The 26,589-nt window shown below is 36.9% G+C and overlaps 1 protein-coding gene and 1 pseudogene across 4 annotated transcripts in view; both read left to right on the forward strand.

The window, feature by feature from the left end:
* Positions 1 to 26,589, forward strand: part of HMCN1 (hemicentin 1) — a 457,926-nt gene that overhangs the window by 195,385 nt on the left and 235,952 nt on the right. For all 4 annotated transcript variants that reach the window (XM_038542311.1, XM_038542313.1, XM_038542312.1 and 1 more), the window contains exons 11-12: positions 1,818 to 2,093; positions 25,890 to 26,031. In XM_038542311.1, the coding sequence (XP_038398239.1) occupies positions 1,818 to 2,093; positions 25,890 to 26,031 (418 nt within the window). The remainder of the gene's footprint in view (positions 1 to 1,817; positions 2,094 to 25,889; positions 26,032 to 26,589) is intronic.
* LOC102156819 lies at positions 24,408 to 25,182 on the forward strand (annotated as a pseudogene).

Consider the following 26,589-nt stretch of genomic DNA (forward strand, 5'->3'; position numbering starts at 1 on the left):
AGGTCATGATCTTAGGGTTGTGAGATAAAGCCCCACATCGAACCCTGCGTTGGGCTCTGTACTAGGTGTGGATCCTACTTAGGATTCTCTTTCTGCATCCCTGACTCCTGCTCTCTCTCTTCCTAAAAAAAAAAAAAAAAAAAAAAAAAGCTATCCTAATTTAGTCATCTCATTTTTCTGACAGAGAAACAAATTCTATAGATAAACTGACTTCTCTAAGGTCACACACCTAAGGATAAAACTAGGCAGCCTATAGTTGTCGGATTAGGCAAATAAGAACATAGAATGCCCAGTTAAATTTGAATTTCATATACGTGTGTCTGAAGTAATTTCATGAGACATATGCATACTAAAATATCTATTTGATGTTTATCTGAAATTAAATTTAACAAGGCATCTCATATTTTGTGTCAATCCTAGCCAGACTCCAGAACTTTCTTTGTCATGTACTCTGTCCACTTGATTCACTAGCTGTTTTCCTAACAGGTTATAAAAACATAACAGAATGATAAAAATTTGTTTTTTAAATAATAACTTTAAGTAGCATCTACTCTTCCAAAAATGTTTGGAAAACAAGGATAAATATAAAGAAAAATATGAAAAATATACACATTTCTATTCCTCAGAGATTACCGTATGCTTTTGGCATATTGCTTCCAGGTTTTTTCTAGGCTTATGATTCATTTGCACTTATAAAGGTTTTAAATAAAGAAGAATAACATTTGATCTTGAATATCTGATACTCTTTCATATTTAAACTAAGGCACATGGGTTTCCAGCTAACACAGCTCACCACAGTTTTTATTGCTGTAGTAGTGTTGAATAATGACTTGCTACATCAGATCATTATAAAGCACTTGGGCAGAGTGTACTTTAAAGGGGTGTTTGTATTTATTCTCAAACCTAGAGTAGTATGTGATTCTAGAATGTTGGCAAAATATTTAATTAGTAAGTAGCTTCTGACCACATCTGAAATGTGCAAGCATTATTCAGTACCTTTTGTGTGCATGGCTTTATGTGTACAATTTTATTAAAGGCCTACACCTACTCTTAACTTGACCTTCTTAAGTCAAAATATTCCTCATGCCTCTGGGGGAACATTTGTCATAGGTTGCAGTTGTACTCCTTAATGAGATCGTGACTCTTCTTAAAGCTAATACTATCATACTGAGTGCACTATTGTCTACCATACTTTGTGTCCTCTCTTTAAAACACTAAAGAAGAATCTTTACATTTAAAAAAATCTATAAATGCTATTTTCTTCAAAACTCAAATAAAAATTCTCCTCATTTCGCAATCCTAAATTAGTCTAATCATATCCTTTTGCCATGCCTTTTTGGTTCTCACATCTATAATTTATAAATTTAAACTTCGGTATACTTTGGTATGTAAACAAGCACTGATTTCTTTTTTTTTTTTACACTGAGGATTAAAGGAATTAAAAACACATTATTTGCATGGTGTCTTCAAGTTACAAGTACCCTATGCTATTATTTGCTTTTACAGTAAGATGTTTTAAAATTAGAGAATATTCAAATCTTCAATTAAAGACATGCATTTGAAACTACATGTTTGGCAGATGTGATAAAAATTAGATGGATGATATGTCTTTAAAACATGCACTACTTTTTAAGAATCTTTTAATGAGATGATAACTTTTTTCGGGTCATAGACATATGTATTAATGAATAAGTTCTCTTGTACTGCATCTTCCGTACAAGATTTTCAATACATACTCATTAAATTTTTAAACTACATCTCTAAGTGAGCAAAATGGCTGTTAGGTCTCTTGATTTGAATGTTTTCATTTCACACAGAGCCCCCTCCCATCATCCAAGTGCCTGATAATGTTACAGTCCTTCCTGGAGAAAGAGCAATTTTGACATGTCTCGTCATCAGTGCAGTGGATTACAACCTAACCTGGCAGAGGAATGACAGAGATGCAAGACTGGCAGACCCAGCAAGAATGAGGAGTTTGGCTAACTCCTCATTGGAGCTAAGGACTGTGAAGTTCAATGATGCTGGGGAGTATCAGTGTGTGGTTTCCAATGAAGGAGGATCGTCAGCTGCTTCAGTTTTCCTCACAGTGCAAGGTATGTGCATGTGGTAACTTTGGAGTTATGGTATCTTCCTCTCTTCTTTCTTTGATCTTTATTCCCTTAAGTTGGCCCTCTGAGAATGACAGTGTCTACCCACAACAGTGTTTTGAATGATGGAAGCCTTATGGATCGTAAGTAGACTAAAGCTGACTAAACTGGAAACTAAAACATCACTGACAAATAGATGACTTTTTAAGATAAACACTAGTCCTTTTAAGAGACTTATTTTAAGCAACTGTAAATAGAAACTGTCTCTGGATGGTTTTAATAGTTTTAATTTCTCCAGTCTATCATATGGTTTTCAAAAAAAATCTAAGTGTTTTAGTAATTGGTTTAAAAAAATCCTTCCCAATTTGAGTATTATATTATTTCCAATATAATTAATTTACATTTGTTTATTTATTTATTTTAGAGAGAGAATGTGGGCAGGCAGGGGGAGGGGCAGAGGGAGAGAGAGAATCTCAAGCAGACTCCTCTCTGAGTGTGGAGTGTGACTCCAGGCTCGATTTCACAACCTTGAGATCATGACCTGAGCCAATATCAAGAATGGGCTGCTTAATCCACTGAGCCACCCAGGCGCCCCCCAATTTATTTTGTTTTGTTTTGTTTTATTTTATTTTATTTTATTATTTTTTAATATGTTATTTATTGATGATAGAGAGAGAGAGAGAGAGGCAGAGAACAGGCAGAGGGAGAAGCAGGCTCCATACCGGGAGCCCGACACGGGACTCGATCCCAGGCCTCCAGGGTCATGCCCTGGGCCAAAGGCAGGCGCTGAGAACATCTGAGCCACCCAGGGATCCCCCAATTTTATTTTTTTTTTATTTTTATTTTTTTTTAAATTTTTATTTATTTATGATAGTCACATCAGAGAGAGAGAGAGAGGCAGAGACACAGGCAGAGGGAGAAGCAGGCAGGCTCCATGCACTGGGAGCCCGATGTGGGATTCGATCCCGGGTCTCCAGGATCGCGCCCTGGGCCAAAGGCAGGCGCTAAACCGCTGCGCCACCCAGGGATCCCCAATTTTATTTTTTAAATTAAGGTTTAAGATGTTTCTCATCTTGGTGAAATTTTATTAAATATTAGCAAGGTTGTTTTTATCTTATTTATCTTATGCACACAAGTGCTTACTGATAATAAACTAACATAAGCTAGTCTTTAATTATGTCTTTATAGACTAAATGTCTAGGTAGCTTAAAACAGTGTGTTAACCATGTGGTTTACTAGCTACAAATATATATATTCTTCAGGACAATCAAATGAAGATTAGAAACTATTCCAAAGTATCTCTTGGAGTAGAATTGTATTTGGCTTCTAAATGTCTATATATGGGCAGAGAGCCTTAATATAATGAACAAATTACTCTTGGCAGTTCTATGCTCTTAAACTAAAAGATTCAGTTGCTACATCAACAGAATATTTCATTTCAAGTCCTTGATGTGGGAGACTGATTGCATCAGGATTGTGTCTGGCTATTTGGTTATAGTATTAGAAACAACTTTATAACATGCCTGAAGTAACACTCTCAGATGATTTTTTAACAAGGTTATCTAACAGAATGACCATCGCGTCTCAGGGCTAGCACTGAGAACATTAATGGCAGAAAAGTGAAACTACCATGAGAATTAACAAAACGGTTGACATCTGATTCTAGTGTTCTCACTGGTAGTTGAGATATGTCCTGCAATCCGAATGTGTGTCTTTTGTTAGTTGATCTGGTGACTTCTCTAGGGAAACATTGCTTTTGTAAATGGCTCACTGCATTTCCATATGGTAAACTGTCTAGATAATTTGAGTCTGTTCAAGTGGTAACTTGAGTTACCAGAATTTTGAGACTGTTTTTACTAAACTGATTGTTTCGGATAGAATAAAATGCTAATGGACTTCTGAAATTTGATCTTGGTTCTTTACCTGAAGTTTCTTAGAATGAGATTGTAAAATAAAATTGGAGCTTTCCTAGTTTCCCCAGGTTAACTTTTCAATGCATTAGTATTCAATTAGAATTCAATTACAGCAGTGATTCTCAAACTTTCATGGATAAAGAATTATTAAGGAATTTATTTTTTTAAAAAGCGGATTTCTAACCACATATCTAGAGATTCTGATTTCCTAGGCCTAGTGTTAGGGCCTAAGAATCTGCATTAATAAAAGAACTCTCAGGTAGTTTCATGGATAACATTTTCTGAAATAGCATTTGAATCTATTCTACAGAATGAACCCTGTGATCTAGAGAAGTATATCTTTAAAAGAAGCCCTTGACTCTTTTCTTTCTGGAAAAATAGAGTCATTATTATCCAATGATTTAAATAAGTGCTGAGGTAAGATATTTTATGATACACAAAACATAAATACAAAAGACATATGACATTACCTGATTACTGGCTAGTATGTATAATATCTAGTGGTATTGAGTCATTTTATGGCTGTCTAGTTGGCCTTGAGTTTGAGAGGTGAATTGCTATGAAAAAGGACAAATTGCTATTAAAAATCCAACAATACTATATCGTGTTGATGACATTTGTTTAATAAAAAATGAGAGTTCTAGCTAATAGCTCTAGCATTAGTTTATGGTTAATGTACTATTGCAAAGCTATGGATATTGACGAAATAAAGTGTTATACCTAGGGTTATAATTTATGAGAATAAAAGATGCTTGTCAACTAATGACATTGGATCTAAAATTATAACTTAATTTCATTTATATGCAGTAAACTGCTTTTAAAAGCAGAAATAGAAAACAGTTCCAGAAAATTTAAAAAATAAAATAGTTACTTCCACTGAATACACTACTTTAAGAATGATTTTCTTGCTCATACAGGACTCAGTAGCCTAATTCATAGCCTCGTTTACATTTCTTTACTTCCATATGTCCTGTTTGGAAACTACTGCTATCTGGAATAATTTTAGAAGTTAGACATCCATAGTTTACAAAATTTGGGTAGTAGTTTTGAAATATATAATTAGTAAGAATTTTCTGGTTTAAAATAGCATATCTGTAGTTGCTGCAACCTCTTCTCATTAAGAGTAAAATATCAGTAAGGACCTCAGAATGATAAAACCAAAACCCAGTGGCAATTGACAGTAGCAAAACATTTGGGAGGAATTTTATAGCTATTATATATAAGGATTTTTATTTATATATATCTATATATAATATAAATATGCATATGTAATATTTGTATTTAAAGGTCTGTGGAATGAAAATCTCAATCAGTGGCAAATCTTTTTTATGTTCACATGAAAGCTGGCAGGATGGACTTTTTCCTTCTGTTTCATAGTTTGCTCCAAAAAGAGAGTATTACTCTTTAGGAAGCCATATGCTGTCTCCACACATATATTAATAGTAATAACCATCGAGTCAGGAGAATGTGGGACAAGAAGTAGACAGGCAAGCGAGGCCCATGTAGGGAATTGTAACCTGGACATATGTTTGTCTCCAAGTGAAAATATTTGGAAACAAGAGAAACATCGATGGGGGTGTCAACTAAGGATTTTAGAGACAGAAGGTAGCAGAGGGGAGCATCCCAATCTCTGCCTGAAGAGCATTGTAGATGAGAATTGTGCAGGGAGCTGTGCACATCAAACTGTCTCAGCTGCAGAGCTGCAAAGGCAGTTCCACCAGAAGAGAAGTAGCCAAATAATCAAGCTAGGTCTATCCAAATACCTTGTTGACAGACACTGGGTCTGGGTTTGATGTCACCTAATTTGAGGCTGAATAAGCAGAAAACTATCAAACAAAACAGGGAAAAAAGCATTATGCCTGAGAAAAAGATACTGGGGAACAAAACAAGGGGGACATGGCTTAGAAGAAATGGATGCTTCTGAAAGCAGTTTATTCTAAAGACCGAGGGGATGTTTAGTGCCACCAGTGTCTTTCTAAAAGACCTATCTTCCTTTGAGCAGGAGTATATATTGATTTAGGAGGAACTGGCTGAGGTGGCAGGAAAACAAGAAGTATGATGGAATAAGAAAGGATTTGATGGGCAGTCCTGGCCCGGTGGTTTAGCGCTGCCTTCAGCCCAGGGTGTGATCCTGGAGACCAGGGATCAAGTCCCGCATTCAGGCTCCCTGTATGGAGCCTGCTTCTCTCTCTGCCTGTGTCTCTGCCTCTCTCTCTCTCTCTCTCTCTCTCTCTGTGTGTGTCTGTCATGCATAAGTAAATAAATAAATCTTAAAAAAAAGAAAGGATTTGATGTTAAAATGCAATAATATAGTGCAAATCTGAATTAGAGGCATTAACAAGCAGAATTTATATTACATAAAAATAAAATCAGGGATGTGGTGCATAAATTTGAGAAGTTCTTGCAGCATGTTTAAGAAAAGAACTAAGAGTGAATAATATGTTTTTTTAAGGCAGAAATAAAAACCAGAGACTGGAACTTGGAACTTCAAGATTTATAGGTATATGGCATATGTGTGTATATAACAAAGACAAGGGAACCTAAAGAAATAGAAAAAGATATATAATGAGGAAAATTATCCTAGGGAGGAAAACAAAAATTGTCCTGGGTGAGCAAATCAAGTAAGGTCAATGAAGAGAGAATTTCATCTAGACACATCTTGACTGAAATTTCAAAGTATTGACATAAGGAAAAAAACTCCACAAGCATATGTTCGGACTACACCAATATGTTGTAAACTGAGGGATAAAATCAGACTGGCATCAGACTTCTCAGATATGTGAAAGGCTAGAACATAATTGCAATGAGTATTTGTCATGTTTTGGTTCTTAGGGTCTGAACATGTCCTCTAATTTGGGAAGAAATTCTTTATTATCTTAGTGGGAAGTAGAAAGGCAGATGAAATTAGATAATTCCTTTCCCCATCCTAGAATCAGCCACTCCAATGCTCCCAGTGGAACTTTAACTCTTGTTTAGATCATGGGCACTTAAAAGACTTCAAGTTTGGCAGGATCATGACTTTTTGAGTACAGCAGTAGCAGAAGCAAGTGTCCTAGTAGTGCTTTTCCATCATTCTCATCTCCTTTCATGACATTAAACTCATTATCAATTTACCAGAGGATCCTTGAGAACCAACACAGATCCTAGAAGCTATGGCTGTTTGAATCAGTCACATAATGAACATGAGAGTATGTTAATGCGTTGATATACTTCTTTCTTCATGAGAATTCCTCACTGTAGAGGTAATGGTATAATTAAACCCAGGAAATTCTTCCGAAAGGGGATTCCCTCAAGTCGGGTTCACAATACACAAAAGTCTGGCTAGTCAAACATATAAACAAATTGAATCCACTCACAGTTAAGCCAGGAAGGGGGAAAAAAACCAATTAGATTGATAGAAGCAAAAATGTCAATATGAGATTTTGGAGGCAATAGAACTATGAATGACCTTCTTTCTTATGTTTCTCTGTACTTTAAAAAAAAGTATTTAATAGGAATGTATTATAGTTTGTGACATAGCATTTAAAATTTTTGAGAGTGCCCACCTTTTATTGGAGGATTGAATTCTGTATGGGTAATGTATTTTCTTTCTTTGCTAAATATCCCATAAATTTGCTTTATCACTTTTATATTTAAGATAATTAAGATATAGGGATACCTGGTGGCTCAGTGGTTGAGCGTCTGCCTTGGGCTCAGGGTGTGATCTCCAGGTCCTGGGATCGAGTCCCGCATCGGGCTTCTCACAGGGAGCCTACTTCTCCCTCTGTCTATGTCTGCCTCTCTTTCTGTGTCTCTTGTGAATAAATGAATAAAATCTTAAAATAATTAAGATGTAATTAAGAAAGTTAAGGAGTGTAAAAATAAATAATAATTAAATTAAGAAATAATGCCTCCCCCCCAAAAAAAGAAGTAATGCCTCTCAGTGTCAAGTTAGTACTTTTATCAGTATGAAAATTCATATTTAGGAACGCCTGGGTGGCTCAGCTGTTGATTATCAGTCTTCGGCTCAGGGCTTGGTCCCAAAGTTCCGGGATCAAGTCCCACATCGGGCTCCCTGCGAGGAGCTTGCTTCTCCCTCTGCCTGTGTCTTTGCCTCTCTCTGTGTGTATCTCATGAATAAATAAATAAAATCTTTTTAAAAAAATTCATATTTGAAAGTTCAAGGGTCTGGAATTTATAGGATTATATTATAGAAGTAACTGTATTAAAAATTATTTCTGAAGCAGGAGCACCTGGGTGGCTGAGTCGTTTAAGCATCTGATTCTTGATTTTGGCTCAGGTCATAATCTCAGAATCATGAGATCAGACCTCACATTGGGCTCCAGGCTCCGTGCTGGGTGTAGAGCCTGCTTAAGATGCTCTCTTTCCCTTGTCCCCTCTCATGTGTGCTCTCTCTTTCTCCCTCTCTCTCTCAAAAAAGTTAAGTTAAAAAATCCTTTCTGAAGCAAAGTGAGGTCAAGCAAAAAGAATAAATGCAGGATTTCAGTTAATAATTAAATTAGGTTCCCTATACCGAATAGCCCAGTAAAAGAGCCATGACAATCTCTTCAGTCTTTCCCTTTGCAAACTTTTCACAGAAATAAATTGTGATTTATAGAAGTCCATATCCATGTTGGAATAATGAAAACTGCTTTTAATTAGCTTATCTCTTTTCCTAGACATTTTGATAAATCAGAGTCTTGCTAGTTAAGCTTTTAGTTTTTGAAAGTTGACCTGAGACATGTATACGTCTGTTTTACATATTAGTGGCATCCTTGTGGGTTTCATTTAAATGAGATGAAACCATATACTTAACGCTAAATCATTACTCGCTTCAAAAGTTACTTGATGAGATGAGTACTGGGTGTTATACTATATGTTGGCAAATTGAATTTAAAAAAATAAATAAGGCTTTAAAAAAAAGTTAATTGTATTCATTGCCTTGGTTGTTTGATGTCCCAGTATGAATCAGCACAAATGAATAAAATGCTTTGTTAAAATACTGGTATTTGTTGATTTCTGTACTATGGATCTAATAAGGAGTGAGTTGGAGGGCTTTAGATTTGAAGACAAATAATCTAATGAAATTTTGCATCAAGTAAACACTGCAGTGATATACAAGGAATGTGCAGTTTTCCATTGAAGTATTTGCTTTCCTAGTTATTCCAATGGTGACTGTAAACTTAGGAAAAGTTTAATGTTTACTTACTTTATCTGATGAATATATTCTAATGACTCCATGGTTAGGGGCAAGCTTCTGTTATAATACAATCCAGTTCTACTCAATAAAATGTATAGATCTTCCTTGACTTATGATTGGGTTATGTAACTCCTACTGGCTTGCCGTACGTTACACAGCCAGCAAGTGACACAGCCCAGATCTGAGCTGTGTGTTTCCATTGTTCTGCATCATATGCAGAAATGTTGATGCATGCTATTAGCAGGCCTTAGGTACAAGTATAGTAAGATAAAATTAAAAAAGGGTTCTTGGATATGTATAGAAAAGTGAGAGTACTGATTTTTTTTTTTTTTAATAGGAAGTTACAAATGTCTGCAGGTTTCTGTGTCATGGGTCAAGAATCTCGGGAAATCTGAGCATTGTGTGTAATGATGATTTAGAGAAATCATTGCTTGGGGCAGCCCCAATGGCTTAGCGGTTTAGTGCCGCCTTCAGCCTAGGGTATGATCCTGGAGGCCCAGGATCGAGTCCCACGCCAGGCTCCCTGCATGGAGCCTGCTTCTCCCTCTGCCTGTGTCTCTGCTTTTCTCTCTCTCTCTCTCTCTCTCTCTGTTTCTAATAAATAAGTAAGTAAATAAATAAATAAATAAATAAATAAATAAATAAAATCTTTAAAAAAATAGAAATCACTGCTTGATTTTAATGCCCTACCCCTCCCTTAATCATTCCTTCTCTGGTGCTTTATAGGGTAGACCAGGTAAATCCTTTGACTGAAGTTCTGGTACAGAAGCTGATAAGGAGTAGTCTAGAGGAGAGAGAACTATAAATATCTTTCCAAATAGGCACACAGAGAAAATGTGAGATGACTAAACCTTAACTCTGTAAAGGCAAGACCCAGTTTTTTTCAGTTTTGTGTCTTTAGTGCCTTTAGCATGTAGTATCGCATGAATGCCTATTTGTGGGAAGTCTGAATGAGAAGTAGAGTGTTTAGGCAGGGCAACTTTGGCCAACCCTGAAAAATACGTAATAGCACATACTAAAAAATTATTTGATGTAAATTTCCCCTGAACATTTAATAATGTTAGAGTTATTATTCTATAAGTTAATTATCCAATTAAAATAAGTTAGGTTTCTACAGATTAGATTTTATAATATAGGGAAAACATAGTAACTTGCTATTTTTAGGTGGGAGGAAAGGGATGTGGTATTTGACTATTATGAATCAAAATTGAATTAGCTCTTAGTACTTATTGCTTCATTGCAGAAAGATATAGGTTAGGAGCATGTGGTTGAGAGTGTAAAACTAAGGGATAATCATTATAATGATGGACTCTTCACTTAGCTATATCCTACAGCACCATTTATATAATAGTCACAGGTATACTTTTCCCCATAGTAATTAAACAAATACTGAAACATGAAGTGCCTTGACTAAAAACACAGGTCTGCCAAGAGCCAGGGCTGGTATCTTATTTGTTCATTTGTTTAAACTTTTATTCATTCGTTTATGTATTTGCCAAAACTTTAATTGTCAGATATTGTGCTCCTCGCTGAGGATATAAGTGAAGATAAAATGGCATCCTTCCCCTCAATAAGCTTATAATATCAGAAAAGAAATAAGTAAATTAAATTAATAAATATTTATGCAGAGTGATAAGAACTTCACAAGGGTGCTATACTCAGCAGCTTTAATTCTGTCTCAGTGATGAGTAGATGTTGAGAAGGGCTTCACACAGGACATGGTGCCTGTGGTGTCTGTCTGGTAGAATATATAAGTCAGCATTTCCCAGGTAGGGATCAGGAAAGCCTTCCTAGATGGAGAAAATTATATGTGTGAAGCCACAGAAGAATGAGGACACAGCAGTGTGGGCTTGTTCGGAGTAGAGGGTCCAGCTGAATAGGGACATCTGTCCCCAAGATGGTGTGATTTTCTTTTTCCTGCTATCTTCAGGATCCTTTTCATATAATAGTAGAAGAATCATTCAGGTTTGTGGTTTTGTGATGTTGTGATGCTCAGAAAGAAAAAAAAAAGAAAAAGAAGGAGAGGAAGAAAGAAAAAGGAAACCACTCCAGGGGTGGGGGGAGGGGGGAGTGGTTGCAGAGATACTCTGCAAGGTTTGGGCTGGATAAGGAAAGAAGAGAAGGTTAAAGCATGGTCTGATAAATTGGAATAAGAAGTGTCAGAGGAGTTTTGGTTATGATGAAGTCAGGGAAGGAAAAAATGGGAGTCAGGAAGTGACAGCTGGACGGATGGGAGGTTCTGAACCTCAAATTGAACTTTGAAGGATAAGTTTCTTTCAATTGCATTGTGGGTTGCTTTTCCTGATAAGATAACTAAAGTAGCAAATGAGTTTGTCTAGCAAAATAAATTAGCTGCCAGATAATTCTTTCCTTCAGGAGGTGCTATGTAGATCTACTTTTATGTGCTTTTGATTCTGTGAGTGTTGCATATTTTATGAAATTATCCCCTTTTTGAGTACCATAACCCCTTTTTAAAAAAAGACTTTTTAAAGAGTAGTTTTAGGTTCACAGCAAAGTGGGGAGGAGGTTACAGAGATTGCTCATAGACTCCCTGTCCCTGCATATGTGCTGCTTCTGCATTATCAGCATACCCACGCCAGAGTGTACATCTGTTACAGTTGATGAACTTGCATTGACACACATCATAATCACCCAAAACCCATAGTTTACATTAGGATTTACTCTTAGTGTTGTACATTCTGTGGTTCCTGACTAATGTATAATGGCGTGTACCCGTCATTGTAGCACCATACAGAGTCTTTATTAGCACTACCCCAAAAAGCCTCTGCACTCTCTCTATTCATCTCTACCTTGCACCCTCCTAACCCCTAGAAAACCACTTATCTTTTTATTGTCTCCATAGTTGTGCCATTTCCAAAATGTCTAATAATTGGAATCATAACTAGATTGACTTCTTTCACTTAGCAAGATGCATTTAAGGTTCCTCCATGTCTCTTTCATAACTTATTAGTTTATTTCTTTTTTAAAAAATATTTTAATTACTTGAGAGAGAGTGAGCACACACACAAGCAGGGGGAGGGGCAGAGGGAGAAGCTGACTTCCCACTGAGCAGGGAGCCAGATGTGGGGCTTGATCCCAGGACTCTGGAATCATGACCTGACCTAAGCTAAAGGAAGACGCTTAACCAACTGAGCCACCCGGGAGCCCTGATAGCACATTTCTTTTTACCCCTAAATAATACCGCATTGTCTGGATGTACATAACCAACTTTTGATCGTCAAAAGATCATCCTTGCCATAGTTGTGTCTGGATCAGAAGATATATGTGTATATATATGTAAAGCTTTAATAACGTTTTTCTTTCTTTTTTTTTTTTTTTTTTGTAAGATTTTATTTATTTGTTCACGAGAGACACAGAGAGAGAGAGAGAGGCAGAGACACAGGCAGAGGGAGAAGCAGGCTCCATGCGGGGAGCCCGATGTGGGACTCGATTCCGGGACTCCAGGATCATGCCCTGAGCCGAAGGCAGACGCTTAACTGCTGAGCCACCCAGGTGTCCCAACAATAGCATTTTTCTAATATACCATGAATAATGCTAATTATGATTTGGCAACCTCCCCCTTTTTCCCAAGTTGAAGAAGCATGGCCTTCTTCTATTATTTGGAAATTCTGTGATTTTGGAAAATTGTGATAAAGAGAGCCAAGTAAAGAAAAGGTAATGCAAAAGTCAATCTAGTCATTATTTAATTGAAGATTTTCTAAATAAGAAAGAAAAAGACAAAATTCTTTCCTTCTTATCAATCTTGTTTATTCTCTTACTCTGTTTTGGTGAATAACCCAAAGAAGTTCCTGAATTCATGAGTTTTTGTTATTGTTAAGGAAAGAAAAAATACAGTTTTGTATGGAAACCATATTAATGTAGAAATAACTTTATACTGGGAATTACTTCAAAATGGATATAAGCAACAAACATTTGCTACATATACATGTCCTTATATCTTATATTGGGAAAATAAAAATTGTAGATTTTTATGAAATCTTCATGCATATTTGCCATCAGTATTTTTCATTAAAATAGAATTTAACCAGGCAGCCCGAGTGGCTTAGCGGTTTAGCGCTGCCTTCGGCCTAGGGTGTGATCCTGGAGACCCAGGATTGAGTCCCATGTCAGGTTCCAGCATGGAGCCTGCTTCTCCCTCTGCCTATGTCTCTGCCTCTTTCTCTCTCTGTGTCTCTCATGAATAAATAAAATCTTTCAAAAATAGAATTTAACCTCTATTTATCATTGTCTATCTGAAATTACTCTCCTTTTATTAATTGAATTTCCTAGCCATATTGGTGTTTGAATGTGGGATGTTTTTTACAAATCCAGCATTTAACTGTCAAGATTTAGTCCATGCCTATGTGTTTTATTGCCAAAGTACCACCTACTGATAAATCAATGAATAAATGACCTCTCAGATTCAACAGACCTTCTGTCTTGGCCAGCACTGTCTTATAGAACTTTATACAATGATAAAAGTGTTGTATACCTGTGCTGTTCCGTGTGTGTGTGGCACTTGAGCACTTGAAATATGACTAATGCTCCTAAAGGAACTTGTTTTTGAAATTTGATCTAGTTTTAGATAATTTAAATTTTAATTTAAATAGAAATGTGAAGGTACACCTGGATGGCTCTGTTGGTTAAATGTCTGACTCTTGATTTTGGCTTAGGTCATGAGTCACACTGGGTGATTAAGATTCTCTCTCTACCTCTGTCGCTGCCCCTCACCCCTCCCTCTCAAAAAAGAAATAAAGTAAAAATAAAAATAAATAGACATGTGGCTAGTGGCTACCATATTGGATAACACAACTCTAGTCTTTTCCAAAGAAAAAAGAAAAGCAGAAATATCAAGAGCAGAAGTCTTAGGAAACTTATTGTAGCTGCCATGTAGATTAACCACTATCATAATTCATTGGAATTATTGCCATTCAGGAATAATTCTGCTTTGGAAAAGTTGTAGCCGTTTCTTCATATTTCCATTGATGAGATATCATTTGGAAATATGCATTTGATTCCAAATCTTTGGGATTTCAGTGGCCTTTGCCTCTTTCTCCAGGCAATTGGTCTCTGTTCTTGTTTGTTTGGTTGATTGGTTGGCTTTTAGTTTTCATCCTTTGCTCTTTGGAAGGAATCCCTGGCCATTTTTATGAGAGCTTTCTAGTAGGCATGGAAAAACTTTAAAAATGTTAAAATGTATTCCATTAACAATTCCACTCACTGAAAATTAAAGAGAAGTTAAATGAGCGAGCACATCTGTCTATTGTAAATCATTCTTAGTGAAATTCTGTTACTCTTGGAAGTAATGCCTTTTCAAACAATGTCAGTATGTTTTGAATACACTGATTGGGCTAAATCACTAGGTACACATCTTTTGGGAGAGAACATGGCTACTAATTATAATTCTCAGAAGGCTCAGTGATAGTTATTATGTAACTTTTTGAAGTTAGCTTTTTCTTCAGTAAACACATATCTAGAAAATCAGAGATCCTGTAAAATATGTTTTACAGTCTGCACAACTCAATAGAAATTAGGTTTGATAAAGACTAATTATTTCCCAATTTCTCATGTAGCGTTGCTTGATATTAGATCATCCAACATATTATCCACAATGAAAAAAAAAAGTATTGAGGATCAGTTGTAAATCTGTTCTGTTTTCAAATATATGAATCAATTAAGTGGGCTGAATGTAGGTTTTTAACTATCCCCCAAACAAGGATATTTACTTAGATTTTATTGTGAGAACTATAGTTTAAAAAAGAAACTTAATACTAAAAACTACTTCATGGAGTATCTTCTGATCAGGATCTTAATTCCTCATTACATGAAATTATCACTAGGAACATTTAGAAGCTTGAGAATCTTCCATCACAGGGATCAATTGACAGCCCTGAAATACTTTTTTTTTTTTTTTCCAAAATGTAATTCAATACCTTTTAAACAAAAACAATTGGCAATTGGTTGCTCCACTAGGTAACTTTTGGACACATATCCTTTTGGGGGAGGCTAAGTAAAGCTTCTAAAACATTCTAACCTAATTTCTTTTAAACACTGAAAGTTACTGAGATAAAAATCCTTTCTTGCCTGATTCTGTTAATCTAATTGCTTTCTGGGGTAGTGAAAGCACTAGACCAGGAGTCAAGGTACTTGGGATCTATTTTAAGGAATCATGCCTTTTTTCTTTCTTTCACTATTTGTGCTCCTTCCCCCAGACCACACAAACACAGTGCATCAGTTTTTAAAATTGAATTTACAATACCATTTTCATGTATGGACATATTGGGACATGTTTTCTATGGCTAGAATAATTGAATACTTGAGAATGCTGTTTGGGATCAGTGTGAATGAGCTAATGTGAAATTTAGAGTTCAGATGGAATTATCCTAGATGTAATTATATGTTTAGGTCTGTGTGCCTCCCATTTTCCCTATGCATGGTCAGTTCAGTTTTTCACTGTGTCTCCAAACATTCTCTTCCTTGTATAATACCCTTACCCATCTTGCATGTCACATGTCTAAACTATTGAAATCCTTTTTTAATGGGCTTCTTTCTTTTGTTCTCTCACTTTTTTTTTTTTTTTTTTTACGATTTTACTTATTTATTCATGAGAGACACAGAAAGAGAGAGGCAGAAGAAACATAGGCAGAGAGAGAAGCAGACTCCATGCAGGGAACCCAATGCGGGACTCAATCCTGGGACTCTAGGATCATGCCCTAGGCCAAAGGCAGGCGCTTAACCACTAAGACACCCAGGTGTCCCTTGTTCTCTTACTTTAAAGATTTTATTTATTTATTTATTCATGAAAGACAGAGAGAGAGAGAGAGAGAGAGGCAGAGACACAGGCAGAGGGAGAAGCAGGCTCCATGCAGGGAGCCCTTCGCAGGACTCGATCCTGGGACTCCAGGATTGTGCCCTGGGACAAAGGCAGGTGCCAAACCGCTGAGCCACCCAGGGATCCCCTGTTCTCTTACTTTTATTCATAGTATAACCAGATGAATTTTCCCTAAATATTGTTTTAAATCTCCATGCATTAGAACCTTTCTGTTGTTTCTTAATTACCCCAGAATAAAATTTACAAACCTCAGCCCTGCTCAAACTGACTCTTCCATAATACTTCTAACACTTTATCTTCAGTCTTTATCCTCATAATACAATTTATGGTGAAAAAAAATGTTTCCTTTCAATATATGGATACTATTTAAGGGAATCAGATATTCATACATCCTTTCCTTTATTCCTGTTTCTTTAATATTAGTAACTAAATATTTGAACTTGTTATTAAGGCCTCACATCTAATTACAAATTGAAAGTTTCTCTACTTATTTATTTATTACTTATTGCCATAAAACATTACTGATTTATTACTTATTGCCATAAAACATTATTGATGCTGCTAAATTTTGCATGTCAGAGCAGTACTCCGGGAGATAATTTTTAGTGTGTGTATGAGTTTTGAATTTTTTTGGTATTGAATTTCTCAAAAGGATGGCTAGATACTACTTTTGTCTCATCTTCATGCTCCAGAACTGATTTTCTGGTAGGCCACTGAATGCTTCCTCTGTCAGGCTCTGTGTCCATTATACTTTCAGTGGATTCTACATCATTCCCATTCTGATTCTGTGACCTACATCATAGACTTGTTTTGACTTTAATGTTTCTTATCTAAATCCTACCTGTGATGTGAATTTCCTTTTATAAACCATCTTCTCTCTCCCTTCCAGGTATTAATGAGGCCCAACCCTGCTTACCTTCTGAGATCAGATGTGATTAGGTGTGTTGAGGGTAGTACGGCCATAAACTAAATCGCCTTCTTTCTGAATATTGGTTGGTCTCTTTGTGCTGGTTTCTGTAGAACTTTTGTTTTTAATGCCACGTAGTTTTGCACTTAATCACCATCAATTCCATGTGTCTAGTTGTTTTTCCCCAATATACTGAGGTACTTTTTGACTGCCCCCTCTCTTTTTGTCCGCAGTGCCTTGCACAAAGGAGAAAACACAATTGCACCTAATAGATGTGCATTCCTTAATTTCTGAATGGACCTTGAAGTAATAATAAGATTATAGGGAAGATTTGGGTCACTAACCTTATCCTTCATGTTTCCATATTAATTTCAGTGGCTTGAGTCACATCAGCAATTTTATTTTATTTAATTTTTTAATGAGAGAGCAAAAGAGCACATGCACATGTGAGCAGGGCAGGAGGATGGGCAGAAAGAGAAGGAGAGAGAAAATCCTGCATAGGTTCCACACTCCAGACTGGACCTGGGACTTGATCCCAGGACCCTGAGATCATGACGTGAGCTGAAATCAATGGTTGGGCATTTAACCAACTCAGCCATCTCAGTGCCCCAACAATTTTGGATTTCATTTATATAGGTACTTTCTTTTTCAGTTGCAGCACATGCCAGCATAGTACTTCTTACATGTAAAACCATATTTCGTAACAAAGTGTGATAATTATCTTAGGAAAAATTTATAGGCATTTTTAAAGTATTGTTTAGTTGTTCCTAATTAAAAATTATATCATAGGTGAAAGTTTGGCAAAATTTTCTGAAATAGGCTAAAGCAATATATCAATTTAAAGTGACAGTGGCTGCTAAATTTCTACATGCTTGTACTGGCCAGGCTTAGAGGTAGAAGTTAGGATAAGTGGGGTGGTATTCATAACACAGTATGAGTTTTGTTTAAAACATACTATCTTTTTGTTTATTTGGGGACAAGAAACAAATCTATTGATTTCATTAGCTGCTCCTTTATGAGGAGGACTTTTATTTTTTTATTATTTTTTATGAGGAATTTTAAAGGTAAAGATGAATATGAAAGTCCTGGTTAAATTTTTTAGCATATTCCATGGATAGCTGACATTTCTTCTGCAATCGCATGCTGCCACATGGAAATCAAAGGGCCTGACAAGGTTTCCTTTCCTTTGCCATGTTATGTCTGTATGAACATTAGAAGTATTAATTTGTTTTCTGTGGTGTCAGGAAAGGGTGGATGTCTGTCACTAATTAGTTCACGTCACCAGGGAGAGTATTGCAGTAAAAAAGGAAATATTTCTCAAGATGATTGATGAAGTTAAGTCTCTAATGACCAGAATTACTTCACTAAGTATGAAATTGATATTATCATAACCATATGCTCATTACATCATCACAACTACTTTTTAATGAGTGCCAGGTGACATAGGTATTAGCATGGTTTTTTTTTTAAATCAGTCAAATATGGAAAAGCTAAATTTATCTATTTTTATTGAAATTTCCAATAAATTTTAGGTATCTAGAAACATCTCAAATTTCAGAAGAATCAAATAAGATATATTTAGTATTATTTATTAGAGGATGTGTAATCTAAATATGCAAGTATGAGAATTGTGATCAAGTTTCATTTGTAAGTGCCTAGCTAACACATATATACACACTTATTTTAAATACTATAGTACTTATTTTATCATCCTTTGTCATACTTTACTATTTAATGGAAAACTGATAATAGCAAAAATCACATAGTGCCTACTCTGCACCAGGAATCGTTCCAAGTGTTTTATGTATGTTAATTTAGCTAATCTACAATAACCCTGTGAGTTATTGTCCCTATTAAGATATAAACTGGACACCATGGATTATTTATTAGGTGCTTGCTCTATAAAATGGCAGTGGCACTTCATAGAGTTGTGGAAAATAAATGATAGGTCTAGAGTTAGACATCTACCATATAACAAGCATTCAGTAATTTTGGTCACATTCTTATTTCAAGAACTAACCACCAGAAAGAGATTTTTTTTAAAGATTTATTTATTTATGATAGACAAAGGGGGGGGAGGGCAGAGACACAGGATGGGGGAGTAGCAGGCTCTGTGCCAGGAGCCCGACGTGGGACTCGACTGCGGGAACTCCAGGATCGCGCCCTGGGCCAAAGGCAGGCGCTAAACCACTGAACCACCCAGGGATCCCCCCAGAAAGAGATTTAATCCCTAGTTTGTATGTAATTTGTTTTGTATATTCTGTGAGTTCTCTGTGGTTATAAAGTACCTGAAAATTGTAGATATACTCAATAAATGTTTTGTTTGAATATGGTTGAGTAGAGATGAGACGATTGTTGATTTATGTGAGAGAATGAAAACACAAAGAAACTTGCCCAAGTACTCTAAATATACCAGTAGTGAAAAATATTTTAAAGTATTGCTTAGGTAATTCAAAGCATTACCATTATCTGATATAATTTATTGATGATAATTAAATCATTTTGAAGAGAAGGCCCCTTTGGTCTTTTTGAGAATGTCCTACCAGAGGCATTATAATAGCAACAAGTCAGACCCAGCTGACCATTAACAAGAAATATGCCTTGTGAGTGTGAAGATGACATTGGAGATTTGCAAGAGTTAGGCTTGATTTTATCTTCTTCAGTCTTTGGAATCAGAGTAATGGCTGTTTTCTTTTCTTTTTTTTTTAAGATTTTATTTATTTATTCATGAGAGAGAGAGAGAGAGGGAGAGAAAGATAGAGAGGCAGAGAGGCAGAGGGAGAAGCAGGCTCCATGCAGGGAGCCCAACATGGGACTCGATCCCGGGTCTCCAGGATTACACCCTGGGCCGAAGGTGGTGCTAAACCACTGAACCACCCAGGCTGCCCATGGCTATTTTCATGGCCATTTAGAATTCATTTTGCTAGCCTACCATTCATAATGTGTTAAAACACCTAAGTCTTAAAGTAGTGTTTATTTTTTAAATTTTTAGTATCATAATCTATGTATAACTCTTTAAGCCATTGTTGAGAAATTATAAAAACTCACATATTTTGCTTTTATTATGATTAAAATATAAAGAATGAATTAATGTCTTAATACTAATGGAGTACCATATTTCCCCTGCTTTGGCTAATGAAAAGCAAGTTGTTATTTATGATATTAATGTTGATGGTTGATGATGGTGGTGGTGGTGGTAATAATGGTGATGATGGTGATAATAATGGTAATGGTTGTGGTGGTGAAATGAATTTGAAAAGCAACTAAGAATGGATTACTTCTCCCCAAAACCTAAAATTTGACTTTAGACTGTGATGGAGTTGAACTAAGGTTTTTAAACTGGTTCTTGCTCCGTTAAAACCACTTGATCAAAACAAAAGGAGCTTTATTTTCTAGAAAATTAAAAATTCTAACTATTGAGATAATTATGTATAGTGAAGTCTATTACATCTTTATTTAACCTAATCAACTGGAGCCTGAATCATTCTGACCATCTTTATTCAAGTGTTATTTGGCAGAAATCTAATTTTGCTTCCATATTTGTTCATGTCCTTTTTGATTTTCTTATTGTCAGTGGAACTATTCTTTCCAGAACAACAACAGATTTCTCACCTTCTGTGAGATGATGTCATTCCATTTGTGTGTATGCACACAGACTGATTTCATGACCCTGAGCAACACCCTATATCCAGGCTTTATTTGAGAAATGACCTCTTAGCTCCCTGCATCCTGGTTTGAGTAACTGACATTTATTTTCACATTGATACCTAAACTACAGAGCCTACCAGAGGAATTCTTGCTGGGAGACATGCCAGGCTAATTCTGTCAGATTTCATTGAAAGGCACCATGTTTAGACAAAAATCCCAAGAACTGCTGAATCTATGCAGCAATCCTAGGTCAAAATGAACTAGATATAAGAAACATTTTATTTTCAGAAAGTGGGACTGAATAAATGTGGGTAATCAATAAATTCCAAAGAGAAAAAGTGTTCCTTTTTTTCTCATCCCTTGAAGATTATCTGCACCACTCCCACAGCATGTGTACTCCTCTGGCATTTCAGAATTGATGGACTCCAGATGTAATCACAATTTGAACTTATTGGCCATGGCCACTCTGCCCTTGACCTCCTGCATTTCTGTAGCCCTATTTCATCAAGAAGAATCCATGGAATAATGAGACTATCAACCAAGTCCACAGGCAGGAAAAGCCCTTTAAACATTAACTTCAAAGACAATCATAATTTGAAAAACACAATGTAAACAGGAAAAAAAAAAGGGGGGTAGTGATCGTAAGCTGTTAGCAATTAGGCACTAATTAGTTTTGTTCAGTTGTGTAGCTGCCTGGTCCAGCAGTACCACTTGTATCTCCTTCAAATTATCAGGATTCCTCAGACTAATTTTTCTTAGTGAAATTAAGCCACAATTTGCAGGCTAACATTGTAAAGATATATCATAAATATATATAGATCTAACTAAATGAATTTCTGGATTTCATTTCTATTAAAAATCCAGTTAAATGGAAAGTTGAAACTATGTCCGCTTGGTTCATCATTGTGTCCCTACAGGTTAGCACTGAGTCTGGAATATAATAATTGTGCAAAAATTACATGTTATTGAATCTTACAATAGTAGATTAGTAATAGTAATGTCTTACTTACAACATCTATTTCAAACATTGTGAAAGTAAGTTTATTTTCATTTATCTTATTGAGTGGGGAATATTTACAGTAAGAAAGTTATTTCTTTGATGGTACTTTCTTTGAAGATTATCCTTACTCTGTAGTAATCTAGATGTAAATTGTGGAATTGATAAGACCAAATACATCAACATTACAGTTATCCCAGGGAATTTTCGTATCCTTTTTGACAATAACTTCCTGATTTAATATTTCATTTTCAAAAGTCTATTTTCTGCCATAGAAGTGGAGTGAATGTAATAGAACTTTGAATAATTGATATTTCCTGTTGTATCCCGTGAATTCCTGGGCTGAGCGAAATGAACAATATAGCAGGGCCTTGAGTGGTGGCAGGCATAAAAATTCTTTTTTTTTTTTTTTTTTTTTTTAGGCATAAAAATTCTTAGAGCCAATTTACAGTTTAGGAATGGCCTGTATTCTGTATTCTATCAACACTTTTAAGTACCCATTATTTACAAGTCACTGTATAACATGCAAGGGGTGTTAAGTACTGCAGGATGTAGTGGAATATGGAATAATATGAAAGACTTTGTCTTTACCTCAACACATTTATAATCTAATAAAGAAGTGAACTTCAAACAAAGGAATCAGCAGTCAGAACCAGTTGTGGCTCCAAGCCTGTGTTCACTATACAGAAAATCACAAAAGGCCCTATCTAGAGACTTTTATGGAAAACAGATTTATACTGAAATTCCAGCTTAGTAGGCAGAACCCAATGGTCAGCTGTTGGGAGCAAAGTAAGAAGGGACCACTGGTAACCAGTGAAGCATAGAAACATAACATTGGGATCAAATTCATTTTACTCTTAAAAAGGATTTTCTTTCTTTGCTTTAAAATTCCTTTGGTTCCAAAGAAAACCAAAGCTGGTGGCATCGCAATTCTGGACTTCAAGTTCTACTACTAAGCTGTAAACATCAAGATAGTAAGGTACTGGTGCAAAAACAGACACATAGGGATCCCTGGGTGGCGCAGCGGTTTAGTGCCTGCCTTTGGCCCAGGGCGCCATCCTGGAGACCCGGGATCGAATCCCATGTCGGGCTCCCGGTGCATGGAGCCTGCTTCTCCCTCTGCCTATGTCTCTGCCTCTCTCTCTCTCTCTCTCTCTCTCTCTCTCTCTGTGACTATCATAAATAAATAAAAATAAAAAATACCAGACATATAGATCAATGGAAAGTAGAAGAATAGTGAACCCATAAACAGACCCTCAACTCTATGGTCAACTAATCTTTGACAAAGCAGGAAAGAATATCCAACGGAAAAAAAGGCATTCTCTTCAACAAATAGTGTTGGGAAAATTGGATAGCTACATGCAGAAGAATGAAACTGGACTATTATCTTACACACAAAAAATAGACTCAAAATGAATGAAAGACCTAAATGTGAGACAGGAATCTATCAAAATCCTGGAGGAGAGCACAGGCAGCAACCTCTGTGACCTCAGCTGCAGCAACTTCTTGCTAGACATGTCTCCAAAGGCAAGGGAAACAAAGGCAAAAATGAACTATTGGGACTTCATCAAAATAAAAAGCTTTTTGCACAGCAAAGGAAATAGTTGACAAAACCAAAAGACAACTGGATATTTGAAAATATCTTCTCAGGAAAAGGGTAAGTATCCATAATCTATAAGGAATTTATCAAACTCAACACCCAAAGAACAAATAATCCAATCAAGAAATGGGCAGATTACATGAACAGACATCTTTCCAAAAAAGTTGGTTACATTACAAGTAACCAACAGATACATTAAAAAAAAACTAAACATCACTCAGTGTCAGGGAAATACAAATCAAAACCACAATGAGATACCGCCTCACACCAATCAGAATGGTTAAAATTAACAAGTCAGGAAATGACAGATGCTGGAAAGGATGCAGAGAAAGGGGAACCGTCTTCTACTGCTAGTGGGAATACAAGGTGGTACAGCCACTTTGAAAAATATTATAGAGTGTCCTCAAAAAGTTGAAAATAGACCTACCGTATAACCCAGCAATTACACTACCAAGTATTTACCCCAAAGATACAAATGTAGTGATCCAGAGGGGCACCTGCACCCAGTGTTTATAGCAGCAATGTTCAAAATAGCCAAACTGTGGAAACAGCCCAGATGTTCATTGAGAGATAAATGGATAAAGAAGATGTGGAATATGTATGTGTGTATATATTATATATAATATATATAATATTATATAATGGAATATTAGTCATCAAAAAATGAAATCTTGCCATTTGCAATGGTGTGGGTGGAACTAGAGGGTATTATGCTAAAATAAGTCAATCAGTAAAAGGATAATTATCATATCCCTCATATATGGAATTTAAGAAACAAAACAGGATTGTAGAGGAAAAGAGGAAAAAGTAAAACAAGATGAAATCAGATAAGGAGACAAACTGGTACTTGATCATAGAAGAGACTTGATCATAGGAAACAAACTGAGGGTTGCTGGAGGGGAGGGAGGTGGGAGATGGGTAACTGGACAATGGGCATTAAGGAGGGTATATGATGTAATGAGCACTGGGTGTTATGAGACTGATGAATGACTGAACTCTACCTCTGAAACTAACAGTACATTATATATTAATTGAATTTAAATTAAAAAATAAAAATAAAATGCTAAAAAATTAAATAAGTAAAAATTCCTTCAGGTCCTTCCCTGCACTGATTGGGCTAAATCCCTGATAAGGGTCATCTAAAGAGGCCTTTCTGGGCTGGGGTTGAGAGAGGAGGCTTGAGGCCAGCACAGTTGGGTCTGCCAGCGTAGTACTGCAGGTATGTGGTCCCAGCTGCTGTGCCCATGGAGCTCTTGTCAAGCCTGACCACCATGCTGCTGCTCATACAACTGAGCTGCATGGCCAGGTTCTAAGGCAAGGTCACCTTGAACTGTGTGCTCTGTTTCACGGTCTCCACTATGGCCTGTTGCACCATCACACTAACATGGGGGAGAACATGAATATCATCTGTTGGTTTGACTAGCTCTTCAAGTACATTTAGGGCCTTCACTCTGAGCCAGAGGGCCACCAGCAGCTGGAAGAGCACCATCCTTGTGTCATCATTTCTAACCACCAGAGTGTCCTGAACTTGATGGGCCTCTTGGAGGCCCTCTGCAACTGCTGAGTGCAGATAGCCAAGCAGGGGTTCTCTTCATGGGCCTGTAGGCCTGATCATGTGTCTCGGGAACGTCTTTATCAACTAGTAGTGCTCCAGGACAAACCATGACTGTGATGTCTGACGTGGGCCAGTGCATGGTCAGAGAGAACCTCAAAATGTGGATTTACCCTGAGGATATCAGGACAGTGGGGACCTGTTACCTCAAAGAACGATACCTTTTACCTGGCAATTCAGGTGTGGATGCCCATCATTTCTGTGGTATACCCCACCTTTGTTTCCTTCTATGACCCCAAAAGGAAAATGAAGTTCTTTATCTCAGGAATATTCAAAGTGGAGATGCCGGATGCCATCCCCACCAGTGGCCTCATTATAACTGATGTCCCCAGGCTATGAGGACCACCTTTTTCCACATGCCCAAGAAACCCCAGGAGAATGGAGTTACTGCGAGGCCAGTCTGGTAACCAAGGCCATGGGGCAGAGCAGGACAAGGGGGCTGAATGGCTGGGAGGCAGAACCTGGCTAGAGAATGGACAGAGGTACCCCTTTTCCTCATTCCCTTGCTCCAGCTGCCAAATACTACTGTGTCTTACTCCTGTAGCTCCTCTGACTTTCATTCAGTCCTTTCCTATCACTGGCGTCAGATTCAGTCCCCAGATGTCCTCCAGAGTAGAGTTAGCCAGACCCTTCCCGAGCTCTGAGGGCAGGTCCTCATCCACTCTCAATGCGTCCAGGTTCTAGAAGTAGGAGTATGGGCCTGGGGCTCATGGTTTGACAGCTGGCCTAAGCTGCAAGGTCTCAGGGCAAATGGCCAGAAGGAAAGCCTTCTATCCTGAACCTGCAGGGTAGAGGCAGGCTCCAGGGTCCCAGCCATTGCATGTATCACGCTCTCAGGGAAAAGAGGGCCTCTGGAAGGACCAGGACTCCCAATCTCATGAAACCTGGGCCACAAGAAGCCAGAAGAAAGCAGCATCTGCAACTCCTATCAGCTTTGGGGAAGAAATCTCCTGAGCCCTACTGCAACTTAGTTGTTACTTTTTATAAACGAACTTTTGGAAGTACAAAATAAAAATAATGGTGCGGTAAGAAGCCTACAAATCTGCTAACACAGGAAGCTCCTAACATCAAGATAAATTGCCGTTTCACTATATATGTTTCTTTCTATTTGCAGAACCACCCAAAGTCACTGTGATGCCCAAGAATCAGTCATTCACGGGAGGATCTGAGGTCTCCATCAGGTGTTCTGCAACGGGTTATCCCAAACCAAAGATCACCTGGACTATTAATGATATGTTTATCATGGGTTCACACAGGTACTGGGTTTGTATCATGTTCTTTGTTTTTACTGAGTGAAGTGTTGATGAAAACCAATCAAAAGTTGGACAAAACTGATGTGACTAAATCCCTAAAGTTAAGGGAGTTTGACCAAAATCCACAGCTTTAGATTTTCTAAATGGGCCAGGAAATGTCCATAAAATAAGAAATTATGGATTGACAGTTTGATGTTCTTCAGCCTTGAAGTTAATAGCTGGGACTAAGAGCCTCACGGTACTTTTATCACAAACATGACACCGTAACACTCGATTTACCTTGAATAATTGAAATGAGGATAATAAACTTTCTATGGGGTAATGTGTAGTTTTCACTAATCTATTAAAAAGATGGTCCTGGGATTTAAAAGAAGAGAGAGGAAGAGGCAAAGGACAGAACAGTAGCTCTAATTAAAATGTGTACAGACATTCTTTGCAACTCCTATTCACTTTTGCCATACTGCATTGAGATGTATTTTATCTGCTGAATGACTTTAAAAGACATTTAATCCTCTCATGCTCAAAGAGTGTAATGAACATGTGGAACACAAAGAAGTTTCC

This window comes from Canis lupus, chromosome 7 (assembly GCF_011100685.1).
Source record: "Canis lupus familiaris isolate Mischka breed German Shepherd chromosome 7, alternate assembly UU_Cfam_GSD_1.0, whole genome shotgun sequence".
Taxonomy (NCBI): Eukaryota; Metazoa; Chordata; class Mammalia; order Carnivora; family Canidae; genus Canis; species Canis lupus.